The sequence below is a fragment of the Triplophysa dalaica genome, chromosome 18 (assembly GCF_015846415.1).
Source record: "Triplophysa dalaica isolate WHDGS20190420 chromosome 18, ASM1584641v1, whole genome shotgun sequence".
Lineage (NCBI taxonomy): Eukaryota > Metazoa > Chordata > Actinopteri > Cypriniformes > Nemacheilidae > Triplophysa > Triplophysa dalaica.
The window spans coordinates 228,484-254,777 of record NC_079559.1 but is presented as its reverse complement, the minus strand read 5'-3'; the positions used below and the strand labels follow the sequence as shown (position 1 = coordinate 254,777).

Genomic DNA, 26,294 nt, shown 5'->3' with positions numbered 1-26,294 from the left:
CCACAGGGGCCCAGACCCCAACACCGACCCTGATACATCACCAACAACCAAAGATGGATGTCACGCTCACTACAGAGGGAAGAAAAAACTCACGTTGTGTTAGCAAAACAGCAGCGTGTCACAAGACAAACAAGCTTCTAACTCTCTTCATCCGTCGGTTATTTTGCAGCTAAGAACGTATCTGCACTTAAAAGATAAAACCACTAAAAAGCAGAAGATTGTATTCAAAGGTCTCTCTGGAATGAGGAAGAAATCATTTGAACATTTCATGAAGATTTACTCAATACTTTATTCACAAGAACATTTTTGTCCTGTTGTTTATGTACAAAGATAAATGTTGAAACCATGCAAAAAAAGTCAAAGATGGATCTGAACATAACACGTTTTCATCACAATTCATGATTATCAGACAGACGTGTATCACGAGCCCATCAAGAATAAAGCACGTTTCATTTGCTTTGGTTTTACATCATAAAGATTCTTTCTGATAAACTGTATTTCAATAATCGTGTCTTATGGCTCTTGGTCAGTAAAAAGTGTCCCGTAATAAAACTCTGGATTTCTGAGTCTGCTGAACAGCAAAAGATTTACTGTACGAAAGCTCAAAGTAAGCAGTGATTTCAGCACTAGACATTTTTGGTGCATTTTGAAAATTAAATAATCCTCCCAAGTGCCATCAATATTGTGTAATATTCAGAATTTACATTTTATACAAAGAACATTCATTTTCTTACAGATAAACCTCACGAAGAGAGCGATCGGCGTGTGACATCCAAGTATCGCGAGAGCGAGCGATCCTACAGTCTGCGCAGCCGCAGCTCACTATAAAGTCGATTTATCCCGCACTTACTATTATTTTTCAGCTCTTCTAAACACGTCTTCATTCGCTAAGTCATTAATAAATAAAAGCCCCACCCCACCCTGTGCCAGGATCGATGTCTCTTAACATCTCACTTATTTTATTACTGCTTTTGGTTTTCTGCGCGTGATTGAGTGTTTCTCTGAGGAAATCTTTGGTTTTGCTTAAGTGTCCGTGACATTTAATCATGATTTTCGCGGCCGGTCAATCCGTTAATCCACCTCGATTGATTCGCTGCTCTCGCTGATGGGTTTGCACTCGTTGGGCATCCGCTGGTGTCTGCTGAGCTGCGTGGCCTGCGTGAAATTGCGGTCGCATCTCTCGCACCTGCACTCGCGCGCGCACACAAACACACACACACACGCACACAGAGAGAGAGAGAAGAGATGGTCAAGAGAGGACCGCTGACAGCACGTTTGATCCCGCGCACACTTAACCACAACTGACACTTGAAAGCGTTGTGAAGCTGCCGGTGAAATTGGCCCTCGCGCCCAGGCTCGTGATGACGGTGACGGGCGAAAGGCCCGAACGCCTCACAACATGCAAACTGTCAATAATGAGAGCGGATGTGCGGCCCCGGGAGACGAGCTCGAGATAAGAACGCGCATCATTGTCACGTTAGCTAAAGAAGAAAACGCGCATTTCGGGAGGCTGCTGATCACAGACGAGTGTCGCGTGACTGAGGTCCTGGTTTACACTTCAGTGTGAGGACAAACCAACCCATGTTACCGACCCTAGACGTCTGGGGGCCCTACGCAAACCTTTGTGGGGTCCCTTGTCGTGATTAAATTTAGATTAGCATAACTGTAATCTATAAGAAATAATAAATCAAATAACACACTTAAATGAATAAAAACTGAAAGACAAAACACATTCAACTGACACTAAGAACAATTAAGTTTAAAATTAAATTCACATTTTGATTTAACGAGTGGCTCTGAAACCATGATTGTGTTATGATGACACAACAATGACATATTATCATGGGCAAAGGAAATACAGTGGATTGCAGTGGTGACACCCACGTGAACACTGTACATGTTCCTTTAAATGCCAGTGAAGTTAGAAGCGTGTACATTAATGTGTAGCCTGTGTAACTTTGGAGACGATCCCTAAATTCAGAATCGAACAAAACCAACTTTATGCCAGTGGACAAATACTGAATTTGTAAATCTGTACTGGACATAATTTAGCAAAACTAAAATTTAAGATTTTAAAAAAAATCTAAACATGTCTTCTTGTTGTTTTGCTTCTCTTTTTTGGCGTTTTTTCCCGCTATAACTCCGTTTAGGCACGATTAGATAAATGTGAACGTGCATCCTCACATCACGCGCATGTCGTCGCCTGCCGCGCACTATACACGATGTCCGAGATCAAGAAGGTTTTGTCAAAGTAATTCAATAAATGACGTATTTAAAAGGACATTTCCAAATGATTCCTGTAAAGTCGAACCCGCAAGTCATAAAAATAGCGTATCGTGTTTTTGATTCGGTACTCATGGGGCCCCCTGGTGGTGCAGAGGCGCTACGCAACCTGTGGAGGAACAGCTCGTAAATCAAAACAAATTCTCCTTTGAATGTTTTGTAAAAACGCAGAAGATTTTCTGTGAGTGAGGTTTTGTGTTATGGGACAGAATGTGCAGTTTATACATATGAACCTGGATCTTAAGTAGTACGGATTTTTTTAAAGTAAAAGACAAAGAAACATTGTATGGGTCAAAATGATCTATTTTTCTTTTATGCCAAAATCATCAGGATATGAAGTACAGATCATGTTCCATGATGATATTTTTAAATTTCCTACCTTAAATATAAAAAAAATATTTTTTGTGAGTGGATGTCCTGCTACAGTTCTCCTGATTAACAACTTCAAAGGCAATTTTCTCAATATTTATATTTCTAAACGGACAGATATTGTCCTATTCTAACAACTCATACATCTATAGAAATCGTATTTTTTCAGTTTTTTCAGATTATGTAAAAATCTCAATTTCAAAAAATTGACACATGACACTGGTTTTGTTGTCCAGGGTCACAAATGATTGTGTCCAGGGTCATTATTTCTGTCTCTATTAAAGCAAACGCGCGTGTGTGTTGAGCTGTGTTTAATGCTTTACCTTCATTCTGAGTGATGTGTTACAGCTGCTGCTCACAATAACACAAACAAATAAAATAACTACACCTACAACGAGAACACAGTAAATAACAAACACACGTGTGGATTAAATCATGAGAGCACGCATGTGAAAGAACTGTGACTGTGTGTGTGTGAGTTTGATTCAGTTTGAAAGCTGCTGCATCAGAGTCACATTACACATCATTGAAATCATTGAAGAACACTTGAATAGTTTATGAATGTTTAAGGTAAACTGCTGAGCGTCAGTGTTGTGCAGGACAGACGGATTCTCTCAAGCGCATCGGCTCAATGAGCAGAAGTGAGATCATCGACTGACTAAAGATTTCTCTGCTGTAGTCATTATTGTCTTTGTGCTTCTGTCTGTGTGTGTCTCTCTGGAGCCTCTGAAACGCTGATGACACTCAAACCCTCATCACAGAGCAGACAGACACACACACACACAGACACACAAATCTCTGCAGCTAACCTAAATCATGAATTCTGTCATCATTCATTCAAACCTGTAGGAGTTTCTTCTTCAGATCACAAAAGAAGATATTTTGAAGAATGTTGATCATTAAACAAAAACACTGAACCCGATTTCCTTCGTTGAACATTAAACCAGTCAGACATTTCTCAAAATATCTTCTTTTGTGTTCCATTCAATTTCAGATATCAATAATTCATTTCTTACATGTCAAAAATCTTTCAGATATCAGATTCTTATATCAGCAATTCTTACTTGTAAAAAGCATGATTTTTTGATACTAGAATTACAATTGTTAAATGGTAAAAATGTAATTGTTGATATCAAAAAATCATATCCTGAGAATGATTTAAATCTAATTGGGCTTGTCATACGATTTACAATCACATGACAGATTTTTTTTTTTTCAAACTATGATTGAGTGTTTGGTGTATAAAGCATGACGTGTGGTCCGTGTGTGAGTTTACACAAAGAAGCGATCTCATGATGAAACCATTCGACGTGTTTGTAAGTGAACCCACTGGACACATAAGAATGGATGGTACTCACTGTTACTTACTTGAAAGGCTTCTCTCCCGTGTGTGTGCGGATGTGGTTGTTGAGAGTCGTGGCCCCAGCGAACGCCCGGCCGCAGTAGCCGCATTTAAAGGGCCGGTCACTGGAGTGTGTCACCACGTGATTCCTCAGCTCCGAGGGTTGAGAGAAGGATTGAGAACAGTGTCCACACTGATACGGTCTGGAGACACACAGAGCAGAGCATCCCTAAGCTGTTACCACGGCAACATGACCCTCATCAACAACAGGGCAGGAACAAGGTTTGGTCCATCTATCAATATTTTCAGCGGTCACGCTGTGCTCAGAGACTCTCATCACGGTCTGTACCGCAGTAAACTTCTACATGAATGATTCCTTAGTGATGTCACATCAGAGACAAACGACTGACGTGAATAAACTGTGTTTAACAAACTAAAGTATCTGAGCAGACACTGATGTGCGATTACTGTGTTAATGTTACACAAACACACAAACCTGTTTAAACTCAATGTCTCTTTATATTATAGTGTGATTCTCCGACCACAAAAAATCACAAAACAAAATTCAAGATGAACTTGACTGATATATATTATTGTGATTATGTCTTTATCGAGACGAAGTAAATAAATGTGATTCTCATTTCATAAATTGATTCAAATTCTTCAACTCAAGTTTAAGTGGTTTAACCCACACTTTAGTGAAAATAAACTCTCATGCTTTCACTGTGTAATGGTTTTGATGTACATTGCTTAACAAATGTATGTGAGCATCTGTCATTGAAAAACACAAATATCTTAGGAATCTATTGTTTTGTTTAAAAAAAAAAGGTTTTAAATTTCTGATGAGTAGATGTCCGTCACACACGACTGTATGGTGTATGTATTGGCATATATTTGTACGTGTATGTATTTGATATGAAGATATTCAATATAATATTTGAGGTACATCTGACTGAAATGTATTGCTTGTTTGAGAAAAAAAAAAGGAATCTATCTTATTTAAAAAGTTATTGTCATTTGTTTGGCAAACAACTAAATTGTCTTTATTCGTTTTTATCGCCAACATGTTCAACTTCTCTGAAGAAATCAGAACCGAATCAAGTGACAAATTCAACCATTAAAACTGAGCATTCTCTATGAACTCTTTGAGCGTCTGATGAAAAAATGATAAAGTGTTTAACTCATTTGAGTAAAACAGTAAATGTGTAAATGTATGGATTTCAACATTAATGTTTATAATAGAGCTGTGAACATCTGCTGCCGGTCTGAGGCTAAATGTGTCTGTTCGATCTCTTCATTGATCACATGACAGTCCTCGTACTTCAAGTGGAAAAGAAGATTTTGAGAAAATGTATTAGTAACTTTATGAAATGAAAAACAGATATGAAAGGTTTGCTGGTGTTTTAGTGTTTTTTCTTGACGGCCCTGACAGTGATGATGATGATGATGATGAATGTTTGTGGTGTGTTAACTGAAGCAGCTCTCCAGATGAACGTCACATTATTGTTTATTACTGCAGTACACCTCCAGATATAAATAAACCGCTGGCGTCCCAAAACCTTCCGATTCACAGTCCTCCGGTGTTTGCAAGCGTGATGCAGAGCTGGATTCTTGATTTCAGCTTGTTAGGGGCAGTATTTTCTTCTTCACAACACTCAATATTGTAATGAATGAGTCTTTTGAGGGCTGTACTCATTAACATACGGGTGTCATACATCTGATTGATATTCCAACAGAACGAAGAAAAACACAGCACACAGCTCAGCAAAACACAGCAGTGAAAACTGATTTTTTGCAATGATCCGATAATTTATCCTCTCTAAAACGAACACATAAACTAAACATCAATAAATATGTATAAGCCAAAGACCATAAAGCAAATCCCAGATCATTTTAAACAGATTCACAGCATCATCCGCTAGCAAACAACAGCCAATCCCAGAATGCCTTGTTCAGCTAAATTTCATCAGCTCCTCAGGGTCATAAAGTTGAATATTGACAAAGCCTCACTTTGACTTCATCTGCTCGAGGATCCCGCAAACATTTTTCTTCTCTATGAATATTAGTTTATTGAATAAGTGGCATGTGTTTTCCTTTGCATCACCTTCTCTGGGAGTATTTCATCGGCGTCACTTCACCTGATCTATACCTTTATATAATGTGTGCCAGAGACAACGTAGCTAAGCAGAAAATAACCCAGACGTGTTTCATCATCAGAGATTACAGACACAGTCTTACCATCAGACACGACCTGTACGTGTCTCTACATCTGTAAACGGTTCACATGTTCACCTCTCTAACTTTCATGTGTGTGTATAAGCCTGTGTGCTTTTGGGTTTATGTGTGCGTGTTTGTGTGCATGTGTGTGTGTGTCCTTTTATGATTACATGAGAATGTTTGTTCATGTGCACTGGTGTGTGTAGGCATATGTGTGTGCATGCTTGTTCATGTTTCTCCGTGTGTGTGTGCATGTTTGTTAATGTGTGTGTGTGTGTGTGTGTCCATGTGTTTGTGTGCCAGTGTGAGTGAGTGCATGCGCGCGTGTGTTAGTTTTATATCGGCAGCAGGGTTGTTGTGTTTTTCTTGAGTGAACATTTGTAACCTCATGATTTTCTGGCTAAACATGTAAAAGTCGAGTGCGTACAGTAACAGAAAATATGGGATGTTGCAAACGGAATTACACTCACGATACAAACGTCACTCCTCTCTCTCTCGCTCTCTCTCTCTCTCTCTCATCATTAAGTCACTCACATCAAATTCAAGACTTATCTTCACTCACTAATGCAGATGTATGTACCCGCTTGATCCCTACGCTCTGCCAATGAACCACGTCTTGTGGTGTCATCCAAAAAAGGGGAAAAAACACTCTCATGTACCTTCTCTGGTTCGGATCAGTCTGTGCCCACTGATACAAGATCAGAGCAGATTCTGTATCTATCATTAAGAATGGTCTGAATCACATCTCTTCCATCAGCACCTGACTGATGACTTCTGACTTCTATCTCTTTTCTACTCTTAAAAAAACTAAAAACGTATCTCTGTATACTATGGTAGGCTTTGTGAGACCAGTTTTTGCTACAATTATGCTTTTTGTCCTTATTTTGTTCCCAGTGCTTCTATTGTTCACCTCATGTGTAAATGGGATCAAAGCGTCTGTAAATGACTAAATGTAAATGGCTGGGTCAGTTAAAACAACAGAAATGAAATGAGACGATACACAATCATCACGTCAGGTGTTAGTGAGGTGAGAGATCAGCGTGTTACCTGTCGGGGTTTTGTGTGCACACGTGCATCTGCAGCAGAATGCGTTGAGTGAAGGTTTTGAAGCACTGGCCGCATTTCCACAGATGCCAGTCACTGAACTCTGAACTCAGCTGACTGGTGGATGTGGGACTCGCCAGCACGCGCTGGTTTTTAGAGCTCATCTGGTTCAAAACGGACTCTGTGACATTGTGTCCGCTCTTGTCCAGGAGAGAGAAGCTCCGTGAGGAGGGCGACTGGGGAAACACCAGTGAACGCTGCAGAACCAGTGAAGAGGATTTGGGACTTTTACTGAAGGACTGAAGCGTCTCCTGTCGACTCATGGCCTCGATTACAGTTGTCGGCACGTTTACTGAAAAGGAAACACAAACATACACCACTCAGACTTCTGTATCCTTCCATCTCTAAAACGCCACATTAGCATCATTCCATCAGGTTATTCATGATCATTACAAACACAAAAACGGCTCTGAGTCTCCTACAGTCACTTCAGTTTTATATGGAAACTTTACGTTCAGTAACGCAGAGGAGCAAACCACATTCCACATCATACTGTGAACATAAACACTGTAAGAAGAGACATGTGGGAGACGTCTCGTTTCATAAAGAGAACACAACTGAACATGAAGTACAACAATCACGTCCTGTTGCTTTTCAAGTCTTTTATTCTTCTTCAGCAGTTCTTTTTTATTTCATTTCTCACAATCATTGTGCATTCTTTCAACACACACACACTCACACATGTCTGGTGTATTGCCCCCGTGGGACGGTCCATAGGCGTAATTGTTTTTATACTGTACAAACTGTATATTTTATCCCCTAAAGATCATGTTTAGATTTTCAAAAAGCATTCAGGTGTTGGTCCCCACACACACACAAACACACTTACACACTCTCTCTCAAACACTCACACTCTCTCACACACACACACACACACACACACACATGAACAAACAATCTCACACACACACAAACACACTTACACACTCTCTCTCAAACACTCACACTCTCTCACACACACACACACACACACACATGAACAAACAATCTCACACACACACAAACACACTTACACACTCTCTCTCAAACACTCACACTCTCTCACACACACACACACACACACACACATGAACAAACAATCTCACACACACACAAACACACTTACACACTCTCTCTCAAACACTCACACTCTCTCACACACTTACACACACACAAACACACTTACACACACACAAACACACTTACACACTCTCTCTCAAACACTCACACTCTCTCACACACACACACACACACACACACACACACATGAACAAACAATCTCACACACACACAAACACACTTACACACTCTCTCTCAAACACTCACACTCTCTCACACACACACACACACACACACACACATGAACAAACAATCTCACACACAAACACACTTACACACTCTCTCTCAAACACTCACACTCTCTCACACACTTACACACACACAAACACACTTACACACACACAAACACACTTACACACTCTCTCTCAAACACTCACACTCTCTCACACATACACACACACTTACACACTCTCTCTCAAACACTCACACTCTCTCACACATACACACACACTTACACACTCTCTCTCAAACACTCACACTCTCTCACACATACACACACACACTTACACACTCTCTCTCAAACACTCACAGTCTCTCACACACACACACACACACACACATGAACAAACAATCTCACACACACACAAACACACTTACACACTCTCTCTCAAACACTCACACTCTCTCACACACTTACACACACACAAACACACTTACACACTCTCTCTCAAACACTCACACTCTCTCACACACACACAAACACACTTACACACTCTCTCTCAAACACTCACACTCTCTCACACACTTACACACACACACTTACACACTCTCTCTCAAACACTCACACTCTCTCACACACTTACACACACACACTTACACACTCTCTCTCAAACACTCACACTCTCTCACACACTTACACACACACACTTACACACTCTCTCTCAAACACTCACACTCTCTCACACACACACACACACACACAAACATGAACAAACAATCTCACACACACACAAACACACTTACACACTCTCTCTCAAACACTCACACTCTCTCACACAGACACACACACACGCACACACTCTCTCACAGACACACATACTCTCTCTCACATAGACAGACACACACACACACAGACACACACACACACACACACACACACACAGATAGACACACAGTGAGCAGACTCAAGTGATAAAGTTTGTCTGATATAAACAGTGAACTGTCAGATTTTGTCTCATGTCCAGAATCTCAACCGGAGAACCGAAACAACACTCAGCTGTATGCAGTAAGTGCTGGTTCATATTGAGAGAATCAATGATTACTTGAAAACTACACACAGATGCCTTCAGGAATGTTTCATGAGTTCCTCAATACGAAATACAGCAGCAGTGATATACTACTGTACAACTATCAAATACACAAGGACAATAACACACCATCACAAACTCTCATTCTTGAAAGAGACTCACAGTTTTCATCCTGAGCGATGCACTGTAGCGGAATTCCAAAGAAAGACGTATAGCTGTCATTATACCACACCAGAAGCTCTGTTCCACGAGGAATATCTGTACACGCCCGGTAGAAAATACACGACCTGAAACACACCGTTCACACACATGTATCATCCAACACAAGTTCACTTCTTTTCCTTATACTCACATGAAACATATTTACTATAGTAAACTGAAGTAAATCCTAATATACTATAGTGTAAGGATTAAAGCATTACACAATATACTACAGAATACTGAAACATACTGATAATAGACTTCACTACACTCTACTACAGTAAATATTTCAGTATACTACAGTATTATTCATATGGCTGTGTACAGTATGTGTGGTTATATATAGTGTATACTTGACATGTGATGTATCTGACTGTGTGTGTGTGTCATTAGTGTGACTGTGTGATTTGAGGTGAAATAAATGGTAAATATTTGAGACACATGCCGTAACAGTGGCTCTAGTACAGTATGTGCCGTTTGTCTCTCAGTTTGGCTTCACTCAACATAAACACTGGAACAACAAATAAATGTAGTGGGACTAAATGAGTCAGCGGGCCGCTGAAAGAGCGCTGTTTTCAGAGCGATGGGTGGTCTCACACACGTTCAGAAGAAGCCAGCGTTTGTAAACGTACACCATCTCTTACAAGCCCGCCGTCACTTCCAAACGCACACAAATCTCCAGCGGATCAAAGGCCGCTTTTCTCCCGCGTCTTGGAAAACGTTTCCCGCGCTGACATGTATTTAGTATTGTGGTTGGATGACTCATAAAGACACGGCGGGACGTCCAAGCGCTGGAGATGTGAAGAACATGCCAATGGACATTATTGTCAGAGCAAAACAAAACAGTCCGTTCAGTCTTCATCCATCATGTCGTCTTTGAAGAGAATTCCATTTAGATATTGCAAATCATAACATATGGAACTAAATCCAGCAGACGGATTACATTTCTCATCACACAACCTGCATGACCTGGAAAAACAGCCCACATGAGGGAACGTCTCTCCCCCAAAGTGCCTCCTTTAAATAAAGAGCCTTATCTGAAAATATAATCTATCTTTCTGAATAACATTAGCTCGCCCTGATCTCACCCTGATCTCGCCCTAAACTCACCCCGATCTCACCCTAAACTCACCCCGATCTCACCCTAAACTCACCCCGATCTCACCCTAAACTCACCCTGATCTCACCCTAAACTCACCCTGATCTCACCCTAAACTCACCCTGATCTCACCCTAAACTCACCCTGATCTCATCCTAAACTCACCCTAAACTCACCCTGATCTCATCCTAAACTCACCCTAAACTGACCCTAAACTGACCCTAAACTCACCCTGATCTCACCCTAAACTCACCCTAAACTCACCCTAAACTCATCCTGATCTCACCCTAAACTCACCCTAAACTCACCCTGATCTCATCCTAAACTCACCCTGATCTCACCCTTAACTCACCCTTAACTCACCCTGATCTCACCCTTATCTCACCCTTATCTCACCTTGAACTCAACAACAACAACAAAAATACTCTACAACAAAAAATTCAATTGAAAGGCGAAAGTTCACCATCGCCTCACTGATATTTCAATTCAGAGTGGGCGGGGTTTAGTTGTGTGTCTTTTGTGATTGGTTGGGTTGATGTGTATGTCAGAGACTGACCTGTACTGTACCACCATCATGTTCTGTTCTCCACAGTGTCTGGCACAGCGGATGTATCTCATCCAGCTGGATTTACTGGGTTCATTACCATCAATGAAGTACTGCAGCGCTCCCTCCTGATCATAAATCTACAGGAGAAACAGTCACAAACAAACATTCACTCAGCGCTCAAATCATGTCTCACTAACTGTATGCGGGGGTCACACCATGAGATGTTTTATTTTGGGGTGGAACCAAAAATCTTAATTATTTTTAAAATAAAACGATTCTAAATGTATTAGTGCAAATAGGCTGCCTTTTTGGCAGTATCTCACTAGAATAGAGACAATATATAACCCTATTAAATATGTGTTCTGACTTTGTCAAACAGCATTACATAAATACAGTACAACATGAACTAGAGAGAGAGAAAATGAACCCTATAAAACGTTCTAAGTTTAGTCACTACACTCTGCAAACGCACGACGTCTTGTGGTACCATCCCAAAAAGGTAGAAAATTGCTCTTACGATGCTCCTTTGGATCGGTTCCACATTTGTGTAATGATCTGCGTGCTGCTACAAGATCAACAGAATCTATAAGAATCGGCTGAAACACATCTCTTCTGTCAGCACCTGACCAATCATTTCTGACTTCTATATCTTTTCTATAATATCTAAAAAAAAAAAGGATGTTTATTTAAGCTTAGATGAACTAAACCTGACTCTGTACACTATAGTAGGCTTTGTGAGACATGTTTTTATTGCTCTTATGCTTTTTGTAGTCTTAATGTTTGACCCAATTGCTTCCTTTGTTTCCCCAACTTGTAAGTGGCTTTGGACAAAAGCGTCTGCTAAATGACTAAATGTAAATGTAAATGTAGTCCAAGTGGGGATTTCTTTGCATTCATTTTTTTACCCGAGCTACCTTTAGAGAGGCACTAAACAAGCAGTAAATAATATCAAGCACTTACATTTGTAAAGAAGCATGAAAGTCACCAAAAAATACATGATAGACTTAATTATTGTTCATATTTCTTTCACAATATCTACAGAATCGTATCAGCACAACACAGTGTTGAGTAAGTTACTCTGAAGAACTCATTCATTACAGTTACATATTCAATAGTGTCATTACATTACTGTACACATGACTCTCTCCAATAAGTATTTAATGACTAATGACTTTCTTTATCCTACATCAACCTGGATTAGTTCAGTTATTCAATGACAGACATGAAATGGCTCTTATAATTCATTCAAATAAATCATATTAAACTACATTAATTATTATTATTAACTGACCAAAGTATTGCATATGTGAGAATTTTAAAGTTAGTATTTTGATGTCAGTTCCACTATTGCACGCACATATATTACACACAGTATTTAGTTTCATTACATCAGAAGTAACTGTAATTAATTTACAGAAAAAATGAGATTAATCCCTTACTTTACTTTCTCAAGGGAAATGTAAATAAATTACAGTAACTCATCACTTAGTAACTAGTGAAACACAACACTGGTGACAATAATACTGAATTTAAAAATGATATAAAATACAAATATTTATGCTATCCATCACATTCATCTGTAATTTCTATTTTTTTGTTCAATGAATGTCACTCAGAATGCTAATGTAGGGAGACAGAGTTTGAAAATGTTAAACGGGTGCAAGATCACCAGATACTGACCCTGAATGATTTACAATATTATGCGATTATTAATATCATGATTATTGTCAATGACACTATATATTTAGTCACCGCGTGATTCAGGGGATTTAGATTGACAGCAAAAGATGAAATACTGACCCACATCATAACAAACAAACAAACAGCAACGTCAAACCAAACGCCTGTTTCCACACAATTAGATTCATTCATCAACGAAACGGATCCGATTTTCCCTCAGTTTCAAATCAACTTTCACCATCAGTTACAGAAAACCTGCTGAAGGATTTATACTGTAATGACAGATCAGTGTGTGTGTGATTATTCCTCATCTCAATCTGTCTATAGTGATCCATACAGTAAATGATCTCAATAATCAAATCAATCACCTCTGCTCGCTGCATATGAAGCACAGACGCCTGCAGGGGATTCTGGGATTGTTGTTAAACGGAGCAGGGGCTGGTGAGGAGAGCGACGGTGGACGCATCTCTGCTCTTTAAAAGACTCCGGTGGACTCCAGAGCCCCTCGTTCAGCCATCGATCGGACCTGACGGGGATCTGTCACACTGTTACTTACTGCTCAATCTCTCCGGACGACATTTACGCCGAACTGATTGGAGCGTGTCACTGACCGGCGGCCGTAAATAGTCCTGGAACATCTGAACGTCGATGAGTGGGCCGCAGAGAGAGCGCTGACAGACGCTTGACCTTTTGCCCTTATTACAGCGGGTAAGTGGAGGCCCGGCTCGGCTCCGAGTCCTGCGCTCCTGATTGCAGCCAGCGTGCCGAGAGCGTCCGGTGCGCCGGGAGAGACGGACACTTTGGATAATGGAGCCCGAGAGCTTTATCACAGCAGAGGCCATGAGAACAGAGGATTCAAGCATGTAAATGGTGCGATTTAGTCCGTGTGTGTCTCTGGAGGTCACCGCCGCCTTGTTATCACTTCAACTGTATTAAAAGAGCCTCTTGTAGCCGCCGGCCTCTGCTCTCTCACTCTCTCTCTATCGGCTTTGTGCCAGAAACACTCTTGTTCTAGAACCGTTCCCGTTTTTACCAAAATAATTCAAACTGCATTTGCAAAATTTCAACCGGGAAACACCAACAACCTGCTTCTCGGCTCACATAAAGCACACGCTGTTCAAACACACACAGAAATATCACCCGTGATCATCTCTGAAATGTGAAAAAAAACATCATAAGAGTGTTTTAAAAGTGTCAGACGCGGGTTATAAACACACAGACTAAACATCCAGTCCAAACACTCCCATTCCACAGCTGAACTATTGGAAATAAAAGCCAGAGGAAATTCATTTCAGTTTTCAGGTTTTTATTGAAGGTGTGAGAGTGCGGATCACCATCGAGATGCTTTCTCTCATAACACAGACACCGATGAACTAGAAAATCCCTTGGATGACAAATCGCACAGCTTTTCTATATCAGCAAACCCGCGTTTAACAATTCCCCTCCATACAAGAGCACAAATAATAATAATAATGACTCTGGCCCGTCGCCCAATACATTTCACTCAGAACACCCGCTGCGAGAATGACATCATCAGGCTTTGTCATCTGCAACCAATGACAGCAGACCACAGGCGTGACAATGACCTTTTGCCCACCGTTGAAAATATGATGATGCCCATCGGAGGTCACTATACCCCATCATCACCTATGAATATTGAACACGTTATAAAAACACACAAAACCAACTGAATTCAGCACAAACACCAGATTGTGACTCAACCGGTTTCAGAAGCGATCATGTCACTGTCATACAGCTGCTTTATATTATAACTGTACGAACATAAAACTGATGAACCTGATGAGCGTGTCACTACAGAGACTTAAAACAGCATTTATAGCTGCTAAATATGACTTATAACAGCTGATATCAGCGATGAAAAGCATTCCAGACACGGGGGAGAAATCCTGAAATAATTCTCCAGCGCTATGAGCCGAATGTCCAGACACCAGCTGAAGAATAAACATGTTTGAGAACCACAGAGTAAATATGCTTTCTGTGCTGTAAATCTGTCTTCATGTCTCTGTATTTACATCAATAAATCACAAAGATTTCATTTACACACAGAGAGAGAGAAAGAGAGTGAGAGAGAGAGAGAGAGAGAGAGAGAGAGAGAGATCACCGGCCGCTATACAGCGCACATCTGTGTTCATATAAATCTGTTTCTCTCGTCATATCTGTTTGATATTGTGTCTGAACACAAACTCTCTTTTTCTCCTAATAGATTGAAGAAATGACTGCCGTCAGATCTTCCACACGACTGACGTGAGCGTTAAATACATGACAAACACCAAACCAGTAGCTGACACAAAACAAACAAACCCAAGCGCTCGCTGTCGATGAAAGGTCAGACGTTCTCAAACACACAAAGATCTGAGACACGTCACATGTGTGTAACTGCTATTAAACGTCACAGATGATCTCACAGAATCTAAAGAGAACAGCAAAAGCGTCCTGTGATTGATTTCCTGATGAATACAGAGAGTAACTTCACTCTTCATGTTAAGAGATCCAACATCACAACACATCTGGAATCACATGTTTGGATATTACACTTTACTGCCACAATAAGAGCGATTTCATCCGGGAACACACACACACACACACACACATCGCACACACATCATGCGCACACACACACATGCACACACCACACGCACACACACCACACGCACACCACACACACACGCACACACATACAATCATGCACACACGCACACAAACACGCACACACAAATGCACACACACCACACACACAATCATGCACACACGCACACAAACAAGCACACACAAATGCATGCGCACACAAACACGCACACACACATGCATGCACATACACACGCACGCGCACATACACACGCACACCACAGTCACATACACTCACGCGTACACACACACACACACCACAGGTCTGTTTAATCTTGAGGAATTTTTACAGTCATCCATGAGCTCCACTGTAAACTGACATGAGAACCAGTGTAAGAATGTTCGGTTCCATCTGTCTCCTGAGAACATTAAACATCTCTCACATCATATTTTCACGTCACATTTTATATCACATAAAAATCTCTCATTTGCCACACAAGAAGTTTGACTTTACACATAAACGTCCACATTTATGGTTAGACAGTTCAGATTGTAAACGCGTCTCAGCCACCAGAATTTATGCTCTAACTGCAGTGTACTGTTATGAACTTCAGTGCCATCTCTCTCTCTCTGTATGTGTCAAACCCTTTAAAGTTAGTTCTGTGTGTGTGTGTGTGTGTGTGTTTAGGGTTCTCACATTCACATCAAGAAAAACCAGACAAGCAAACTCTCTCACCTCCCATAAGTGTCTTGTGTTTCGGAGGGAACCGGACTGAGCCTTGTCCAGCGGTAGAGACACTCCCTGGAAGGGCCCGATCCAGGTGCCCTGTGGGATGCGCTGGGCGGCACAGATGCCGTAGCCCAGACCCGGGACGGTGCTGGTGCACAGACACACCTCACGGGGCAAATCTCTCAGCCACTCCGGGACCTCTGGGGGGGGAACGGCCGCCGAGGCGCTGCTGGTCCCCACCAGCCTCCGCAGCGAGTGCAGGGGGCCGTGCATGGGGCATTCCCCGTTCCGGTTGTCCGCACACATGTCACAGCCTGGGGGACGGCACAGCGAGAGGGGCAGTTATTTACCCTGGACACAGATGGGACCCTGTGCACCCTGACCACTCACACTCAATAAAGACAAGTCATGCGCTTATTTTAGAACATCTTAAAAATATCTCAAGATTTAGCATGAGTGAAATAAAATAAAAAGTGTGTTACTGAGGTACTCAAAAAGTTGTCATATAATCCTGCATACACCTAATTTATTTATCTTAATATTTAGAGTATTTACCTAAATATCATGACTGACATACGGCCTTATTTGGTGTGAACTGTTGTGACGTTTTTAAATAATTTTAGACTTTGGAGATGAACATGTGTAACACTGCACTGGTCGCCAGTAATGCTTCATTATTTAGCTGTGATAAATAAGACCCTTTATTCATCTTTTTCTTCATTTACTTATGTACTTTATTCATCCCAATGTGAGATTCATAATTTGATGTTGCCCCGGTAATTTAAAACATTAAAAGCAATGAAATATTTATCACTATACGTCTTCTGTATTGTAAAGTAATGAAGCTGTTTTTCCCTCATTTAAGCGCGTGTTGTTACAATAATAAACACGATTTGTTTTTCACACAGAATTTGTTCCGCTCGCGCTTGAAACTACAAGTGTCGCTTTATAAATGAGCTCCCGTGGTGTGAAATATGGGCTTAAAATCGCGAATGTAGATAAAGAAGTCTTTGTGTCCCCGGGAGACACACATATCCCGTGTTGGGATGATGAATGTTGGCCGATGCTTCAGATCGATCAGTGATGTGACTCTCCTCTACAAAACTATACAGCAATTAATTGTGTTGAGTCCGATCATCGCTCATCTGATGCGGCATATATCGATGAAGATTACTGCTGATCACTCTAAATAAACACTCTTCACCTCTCACACCTCACAATTACACTCATGCAAGACGAAAAAAAATCAACTTTATTTTCTTATCCCATAAAAAACTGTGAACTAAATAAAAAACTTTAATTAAAGACGAAAACCGGGAGGAGATACAAATCTACTCAGCGCCTCACTTCTATTAATAAAGCGTTTAAAATAAAAAAACAATTAACACAATTATATTTTTCCATATTTTAATTTATAATAGCCTACATAAATAGCAAATAATTAAATATGTAAATAACTAGAATTTTAGGGTAAATCTTTATTAATTGGCCAATATAAATAATAACCGAAGCAAAAGCTTTTTCCGTTTTGTTGGACAGCAAATAATTTGTAAATTCTACATTTATTATTATTTGTATTTCTTTAATTTCCTGAGAAATATTCCAGCCTCTTTTTCTAATAATGTTTGTTTAAAGCGCGTTAATTATTTCGTGCGACGATGTGTTTAAAACTCGTCGATATTTCATCTGATTGCTCAGTAAAACTCGTAAAGATCGAGTCGCACCTGCGCGTGCATAAATTCAATTTATCCTGTACAAGATTATTTAGCTGCTCACTCTGGCCTAATACAAAAATACGAACGAGAAAAGTGTTAATTAACTAACCCCTATTTTTATCATAAACCGAAATTAATTTACGATGTTAAATTGAAATTAAAATAGGCGAATTATTATAATAATTTGCGACATTTGTATACTACCTGCAGCACACACACACACACTCGTCATTCATTCTGCTGTATATATGGAATTATGAAGCTATACGGACGGTTATGAACGTCTCCGCTGTGGTTGTTTAGAGGGATGATCTCCATCCTCTGCTGGCCGTACAGATAGAAGTCCAGTTCCTCGGAGCTCAGCTTCAGACGGGACGCGCGATCATTCTGAAAGTTTGAAAGTTCTCTGGCCTGACACGAGCCGCCGGTGCCGGTGCCGCTGCCGCTGCTCTCCGTCTGTCCGAACAGCGCGATCTGCGGGACCGCGAGCTGACTCAAACCCGCTAAAGACGACACGGAGGGACCGCTCGAGGGCGCCGGTAACGATGCCGATGAGGTCGAGGAGATGAGGTTGGGTCTCTGTCGGAGGTTCTCCAGCGCGGCTGTTTTCAGCGGGTTCTGCGGGAACAGATGCTGCCAGTGCTGGATGTAAGTCGGGTCCACTTTGAGGAAAGCAGAACCGCTGGGCTCGCTCGGCTTCAGCATATCCGACTGTAACACAGAACACATGACGACGTTTAGCAGTTCAACTTAGAATCGACCAAAGAGTTTCTCCAACACAGCGCTCGTGGGCCATTCACGCGGCACGAGCGGAACTATAGTGCGCTGTTCTTTTGCTGAAAGTCTTACCCTCTAGGAAGAGTCCAGGCTGTGACTCCCGGACACTCGCACCATCACAGTATTGACCGTGAGAGTTCTGCGCGAGACGTCCTCCCACCCTCACGCGTGTCCTCGTCTCGCGCTCCCGCACGAGCACGTGGGTTGTGGGGGACACGCAGAAGTGAACTGATGCTGATCCTCTCTATGTTTATTATTACTCTTTACCTCTCACACTGTCACTCATATTTACTCATATTATTGCTCTTCACTTTCTTTATATCATTTTAGATTTTAATCTTTCACGATAAACGATTATTTAAAATAAACCTTTCAACTTAAAATAAATTGAACGAAAACACTTAGATTAGATATTAATGTTTTAATATTTGTAAACATTATAAAACATTATTTGCATAATTTTCTACTGAAGTTTCGTTTGTAATTAATTACAAGCACAGCTAGCAAACTTCATTTGGTGACGGGTGCGCGCTCTTGCTGGTTGAAAATGTTCGTGTAACGCGCTTTTATTCGCATCATTCAGACTCTCGTGAAAGAGTTTCCACAGACTCTCAGTATCATGATGCATTTCACAGCGTCCCGTCCAGGGGCTAAATGTTTTGACTGGCAACATTTTGACAGAGTCATTCATCATCCACAGCTCTCTGATAACAAATCAAAACACAAACATAATCGTCTGAACATGAATTCTTGTCTACAAATGCATTTCACTCGTAAAGAATGCGAGAAATAACAGCACTTTACCGGCTTCACATGTATTGTTAAATTTTTCTAAAAGGATGTAATGCGCAACATTTTAACTCGACACTTCCACGCCTTCATAAAAAATCAACTATAATTTAAACTAATCAAATGGTTATTAATAGAAATAATACATTGTCTCATTTCGTCGTGTCATCGCAGTGCTTCGTGTCAAAATTAACCTCAAAACAATTTAGTTGTCATACTTGGAAATAACATCGCTATTATGACAGCGTATTGGTGTTTTTATTCATTGATAAATGACTAGTGAAATAAAGTGCACTCGAGGGGCAGAGAGGATCAATACATTAACTGCCCAAATATATCATTTTCTGTGCCAAAAAAAGCCCGCATTATCAAAGCTGCGTGGAAACTTGGGCTTCATTTGTATTTTTTTAAGAGTGTTTCATTTGCATAGACCACTGTTTGACATTCACTTAGACCCTTTGCATTTCTTGTTAATGAATTCTGCTGTTGGCTGAAAGACAAATGAACGAGGCTGTGTGACAGGAGTCCGATAAAGAATTCAGCCACCAGCCCTCTTATTATAGTTTTAAGGTCACGGGCTGCTGAGTATATAATTCATTAATATAGACGTATATTCAGATGGGAGATGATGGTCGTTTTTGAACACACGTGACCTCACAAATTTATATAGCCCTACATTTCCCTTTAATGGCCTGGCGAAAATATTATATATGTATGTTAATGCGGGTGCGTTTTAGTGAAATCTAATAATTATGTAAATATTGTATTTAATTCTCAGTATATTTGCTGCCCATTCGTTAAAGTAAAATTCTATTTTTGTGTCTGTCGTTAAATAAAATCTAATATTTGTCCACTCCTGATCTGTGACTGCGGTTTTTTTAGTGGCACATCATGTGCAGGGCACGGATTGGGTTGTTTCTTTTAATACTGTCTATAAATATATTTTCCAGGATTAAACCGAGTTTAAAATCTTCACGATACTGTGACATTCGTGCGTTCTGGGTTACTAATATTTCTAGTATTTCTGTTATTCGACTGAATGTTAACTCGTGTTAAATGTCTTCTGTTTCACATGGTGTTTTCTTGAGATAGAATGAAGTTATGCGTCTTTAAATGTTCATTTAGTCTAATGTCAAGTCAAAGGGAAAAAGATCATTGAACGTGCTGTGGAGAACAGAGAGGGCGCACGAGAGCCTGAATGAAAGAAACATATTAAAGTCATGTGATTCACTGCACACACATGAGAGACAGAGCTTCAGTCCCAGACTCAAATACATGTTAGAAACCACTCGCACTGACACCTGCAAATAAATCACTGCCTTTGTTTTGTCTCAACATACACACCAGACATGTTTCTCAGTAACACACGTTTGTAAAAAAAAAGACTTCAAGGTTTTTATTTAACTGAAGGCCTCATGCCTTAAATCTGAAAATCACCTATGAAAATACCTTTGAATTCTTATTTACATTACTTTCACAGCAATGCCACGACGAATCATTTGATGTTCTTATAAAACCTATTTCAGTTTTAAAAACCTTTTTCCACACATGCAGAGAAACTTGTGTGGAACAGAAAACTAAGTTTTCAAATTGCAATGTTTCTTTCTGGAACCATTCAGCCATAAATGGTTCTTCTATGGGTTCATATAAAACAAATATTTTATAAACACTTTAGTGAGTTACACTGTTTCTAGTTAAGAAACAAAAGGTTTGTATTCGAATGAAATGTCATTTGTCCGACATGACTTGAACAGTTTAGTGTCACTGTAGAATCACTGAAGGAGGAGCTGTAATCTACATCACAGCACTGACCCCAGAACAGATGCTGAACCCACATGAACTCTAGCTCATGTCTTAATAAATATAATGAAATATTTACTGATTTACAGTTGTGATGCACAAAAAGAAAATTCTCAAATATGTAATATGCTCCACATGCTGATACAAGTCAGAGTATAGGGCTGATTTCATTCTGCAGAGACTGGATCAGTCAGGAGAACAGAAGAGTGCTGCTTTACATGATGAAGAACACAAGAGAGATTAAAGACCCGACCACTGGACCCTATAGACTGAGTACACTGAGAAAACAACACACCCAACCTGACACCAACACAAGAGAAAATCACGATTACTACACGTATTCAGTGGCGTGTCTGAGTTCTGGCGTTTTCCGATTACTTCAAAGTAAAAAACACGGAAGAACTCGTTTATTTCACTTAATTTCACACACGCACTTTAAACTTTTAAGTTTGAATCAATAGAAATCGATCCACATTCATCTTAAAGGCAAAAAGTGCCCTTAAGATACTTTCGCAATATTTTCACTTACTGTAAGGCCGAGGGGGCTCACACACTGCAGAAAAGACGCAGCGCATCTGACGCTCCGCTGTGACGCGCGGGAGGAGGAGCGTCACACAGGAAGATATCACCGCTGTCCAACGCGCTGCGATGTACCACTCTCAGATCTGGCACACGTTGGCTTTGTTTTATTTGCCGTTTTTAGGGATCGATGCAGATTTCAAAACGCGAACCGGACCGAAAGTCACGGACAAGGTGAGACGCGCGCGTTTTCTGCATACTGGTAGCGCGAGGCGACGTGTCACGCGCATCATCACAGCGAGAACACTGCATAGATTCACCTTTACACACAAACACGAAATAGATTTATATATACATACAAATACACAAAGAGACAAATGATGTCTTCGTCGTGTTATTTGTTATTGGCCGTTATAGGAATCAAGCGCGTGCGTGGATAATGTTTTTCTGCTCATTGCATTTCAACCTTGTCGTATCTGAGGGCGAAGCTTTGCGTTTTTTATTTTAATTTGGATTATTTACCTAAACAAAATCACGTGACAACACTGAGTGCAAAATCACACAGATACTGTCAGTAACCACAGTTTAACTAGTAAAACATAATCACATTGCCTGACTACAGTGAACACAGTTTCAGTGGTATACACTCTTAAAAATAAAGGTGCTTCAAAAGGTTGTTTTTTGCAACAAATTAACCTTTTTATATAAATGGTTCCGTAAAGAACCTTTAACATCTTAGGAACATCTCTCTATAGACCGGTATCCCTACTCCCCTTCGCTGCTAAAACTCTAGAACGTGTTGTTTGTAACCAGCTCTCATCTTTCCTCTCCCAGAACAACCTCCTGGACAGCAACCAGTCTGGGTTCAAGAGCGGTCATTCCACTGAGACTGCGCTGCTCTCTGTTATTGAAGCCCTGAGACTGGAAAGAGCCTCCTCTAACTCATCTGTTCTTATCCTACTGGATCTATCTGCCGCCTTTGACACCGTTAACCATCACATCCTCCTGTCCACCCTCAAGGCGATGGGGGTCTCTGGAATGGTGCTACAATGGTTCAGGTCTTACCTCTCGGGTAGGTCCTTTAGAGTATCTTGGAGAGGTGAGGTGTCGGAGTCACATCATCTCGACACAGGTGTGCCTCAGGGCTCAGTGCTTGGTCCGTTGCTATTCTCTGTATACATGACATCCCTTGGCTCTGTCATTAGGAAACATGGCTTTTCCTATCACTGCTATGCGGATGATACACAACTCTACATGTCTTTTCGCCCTGACGATCCGACTGTCTCTGCACGCATCTCAGCTTGCCTAGCCGACATCTCGCTCTGGATGAACGCCCATCACCTGCAGCTGAACCTTCCAAAAACAGAACTGCTTGTAATCCCGGCTGACACGAAGACTCATCACAACCTTTCCATTCAACTGGGCTCATCAACCATCACACCTTCCAGAAAAGCAAGAAACCTGGGAGTGGTAATCGATGATCAGCTCAACTTCACAGATCAAGTTGCCAACACCGCCCGGTCCTGTAGATTCATCCTCTACAATATCAGAAAAATTAGACCCTTCCTATCAGAGCATGCTACACAGATCCTTGTCCAGGCTCTTGTCCTGGCCAGACTGGACTACTGCAATGCACTACTGGGAGGACTTCCAGCTTGCACAACCAAACCTCTACAGATGATCCAGAATGCTGCGGCAAGAGTTATCTTTAATGAACCAAAGAGAGCACACGTCACTCCTCTACTCATTAAGCTACATTGGCTTCCCGTAGTCGCTCGCATCAAATTCAAGACTCTGCTCCTGGCCTACAAGACCACTACTGGTTCGGCACCACCTTATCTTAAATCGCTAATGCAGACATATGTACCCACCAGATCCCTACGCTCTGCAAACGAACGACGTCTTGTGGTGCCATCCCATAAAGGTAAAAAATCTCTCTCGCGCACCTTCTCCGGATCTGTTCCACCTATGTGGAATGATCTGCCCGCTGCTACAAGATCTGCAGATTCTGTAGCCATCTTTAAGAAACGCCTGAAAACACATCTCTTCCGCCAACATCTGACTGATCTGTTCTGACTCTTTTCTTCTCCACTCTTTTCTTCTCTACTCTTTTTCTTCTCTACTCAACTAAAAAAAAAAAAAAAAAAAAAAAAAAAAAAAAAAAAAAAAAAAAAAAAAATGTATGAATGAGTGAATGGTTACGTATACTGTGTTAGGCTATATGAGACTAGTCTTCATTTTAATTGCACTTATGCTTTTGTTGTACTTATGCTGTCCTAATTGCTTCCATTACCTACCCCACTTGTAAGTCGCTTTGGATAAAAGCGTCTGCTAAATGACTAAATGTAAATGTAAATGTAAATGTAAATCTCTGTTTCACAAATGGTTCTTTGTGGCAAAAATATGTTCTTCAGATTATGAAGAGATGGGAACCTTTGACTGAATGGTCTTCTACTCCTGTATGATATCACTGTGAGGAACCTTGTGAGCGCCTTTATTTGTAGTTATAAACTAGTGTAGTTATAAAAACTGAAATCACACTGAAAAAAATGACTTTTTGTTTTTCTGTCTAAAAATTCTTGAATCAAGATGCATTTTCTTGATGAGCAAACTGACCTGAGAAAATAAATATATATTTTTACAAAAAACGAGACTTATTTTCTCAGGTCAGTTTGCTCATCAAGAAAATGCATCTTGATTCAAGAATTTTTAAACAGAAAAACAAGAGAAAATGACTAAGTAAGAAAGTCATTTTTCCTATGCAATCTGCCAAACACTTTGGTTAATTTTCCTATAAGAAACACACAGCAGCGTCATCATAACATCATCATCTTACTGAATACATAGATGTGAATTTATAGGAAAGAATAAAGCTGTGCTAGTTTTTAAATATTTTTATCATTAATATTCAATATTTTATTTATTTCTCTATTTTGGGAAAAAAAAAGTACAGTAATAGCCTCTAGTGATGTCATTGTTTTGTGTAAAATGCTGCTGGTTTCTTTGTGCTGCAGGTGTTTTTTGACATCACTGTAGGAGGACATGAGGTCGGCAGGATTGTCATCGGTCTGTTCGGAGAGGTCGCGCCCGTTACCGTGCAGAACTTTGTGGCGCTTGCTTCCGGAGAGGTTTGAATCATTCTTTTAACAGAAATAACTGTTGTGTCACTTACCCTGTGCTGTCAGTGAAAACACTTCTCTCCTCAGAAAGGTTACGGCTATAAGGGCAGCAAGTTCCATCGTGTGATCAAAGATTTCATGATCCAGGGAGGAGACATCACAGCTGGAGATGGAACAGGAGGTGAGGAGAAGCAACACCGTCCCCTCTGCATCATCATCATCATCATCATCATCATCAGAATCTACATGGAGACACAGTTAGAGAACACAGAAGATCCTTCCGATCATCATTTGATCATCACGAGTGTGTGTAGAGTGTATTTCAGTGTCGGTGCGTGTGTGTCTGTACAGGTAAAAGTATTCACAGTCACACGTTTGCCGATGAGAACTTCAGACTGAAGCATCTGGGTGCGGGGTGGGTCAGCATGGCGAACGCCGGTCCCGACACCAACGGCTCTCAGTTCTTCATCACACTGGCCAGAGCTCCGTGGCTGGACAACAAACACGTTGTGTTTGCCAAAGTTCTGGAGGGAATGGTGAGGAGATCTTCTACAGACACGGCAGGAAATCTTTTATTCGTAATGTCACACATCTGTCCGTCTGTCTCTTTCAGTCGGTCGTTCACACCATCGAACTTCAGGACACTAACGAGAGGAATCTGCCGTACACCGAATGTGTGATCATCAACAGCGGAAGCATTAAAGTCAAAGAGCCCTTCATAGTAGAAGTGGAGGGCTGGTAACATCAGGCATGTGTTCTCATTGTTAACACGCGTGTACTGCACACGTCACACTAACAATCATCTCTACGTCTATGCAGACACTTTTCTACACTGACATGTCTCATGGTCTCAAATCACAGAATCTGTATCGTCATCAGGTCATTCACACCATATGTGATGCTTTCTTGTGCAATTGCCAAATGTTTGTATGTAAAAAAAGACTGTCCTAATTTACCCAGATTCACTCGTGAAGACGCATGTGAAATGTAAAACTGCTCTGTCGATGTGTTTGTGTTTTAAGATCCTCCAGAGATTTCCCTGTTGTATCAGAATAAAGAACTTTAATCCTGA

General features: G+C 40.7%; 2 protein-coding genes across 8 annotated transcripts; one reads left to right on the top strand and one right to left on the bottom strand.

The window, feature by feature from the left end:
* Positions 1 to 323: 323 nt before the first annotated feature.
* Positions 324 to 25,414, bottom strand: prdm6 (PR domain containing 6). Of its 4 annotated transcripts, none has more exons than XM_056773461.1 (8): positions 25,276 to 25,414; positions 18,491 to 18,929; positions 16,510 to 16,817; positions 11,517 to 11,644; positions 9,823 to 9,947; positions 7,259 to 7,607; positions 4,011 to 4,197; positions 324 to 1,186 (listed from the first exon to the last, which is right to left on the bottom strand). In XM_056773461.1, the coding sequence occupies exons 2-7, from the start codon at positions 18,921 to 18,923 to the stop codon at positions 4,017 to 4,019; spliced, it is 1,524 nt and encodes a 507-aa protein (XP_056629439.1). In that variant the 5' UTR covers positions 18,924 to 18,929; positions 25,276 to 25,414; the 3' UTR covers positions 324 to 1,186; positions 4,011 to 4,016. The 4 variants fall into 4 exon arrangements, with proteins under 4 accessions (XP_056629439.1, XP_056629435.1, XP_056629437.1 ...); XM_056773457.1 differs by having other exon boundaries at positions 4,021 to 4,197; XM_056773459.1 differs by lacking the exon at positions 25,276 to 25,414 and adding an exon at positions 22,114 to 22,174 and having other exon boundaries at positions 4,021 to 4,197.
* ppic (peptidylprolyl isomerase C) lies at positions 22,146 to 26,294 on the top strand. 4 transcript variants are annotated; one of them, XM_056773464.1, is made up of 5 exons: positions 22,148 to 22,337; positions 25,118 to 25,231; positions 25,310 to 25,403; positions 25,574 to 25,758; positions 25,836 to 26,294. In XM_056773464.1, the coding sequence occupies exons 1-5, from the start codon at positions 22,233 to 22,235 to the stop codon at positions 25,962 to 25,964; spliced, it is 627 nt and encodes a 208-aa protein (XP_056629442.1). In that variant the 5' UTR covers positions 22,148 to 22,232; the 3' UTR covers positions 25,965 to 26,294. The 4 variants fall into 4 exon arrangements, with proteins under 4 accessions (XP_056629441.1, XP_056629442.1, XP_056629440.1 ...); XM_056773463.1 differs by having other exon boundaries at positions 22,146 to 22,337; positions 25,574 to 26,294; XM_056773465.1 differs by lacking the exon at positions 22,148 to 22,337 and adding an exon at positions 22,700 to 24,027 and having other exon boundaries at positions 25,574 to 26,294.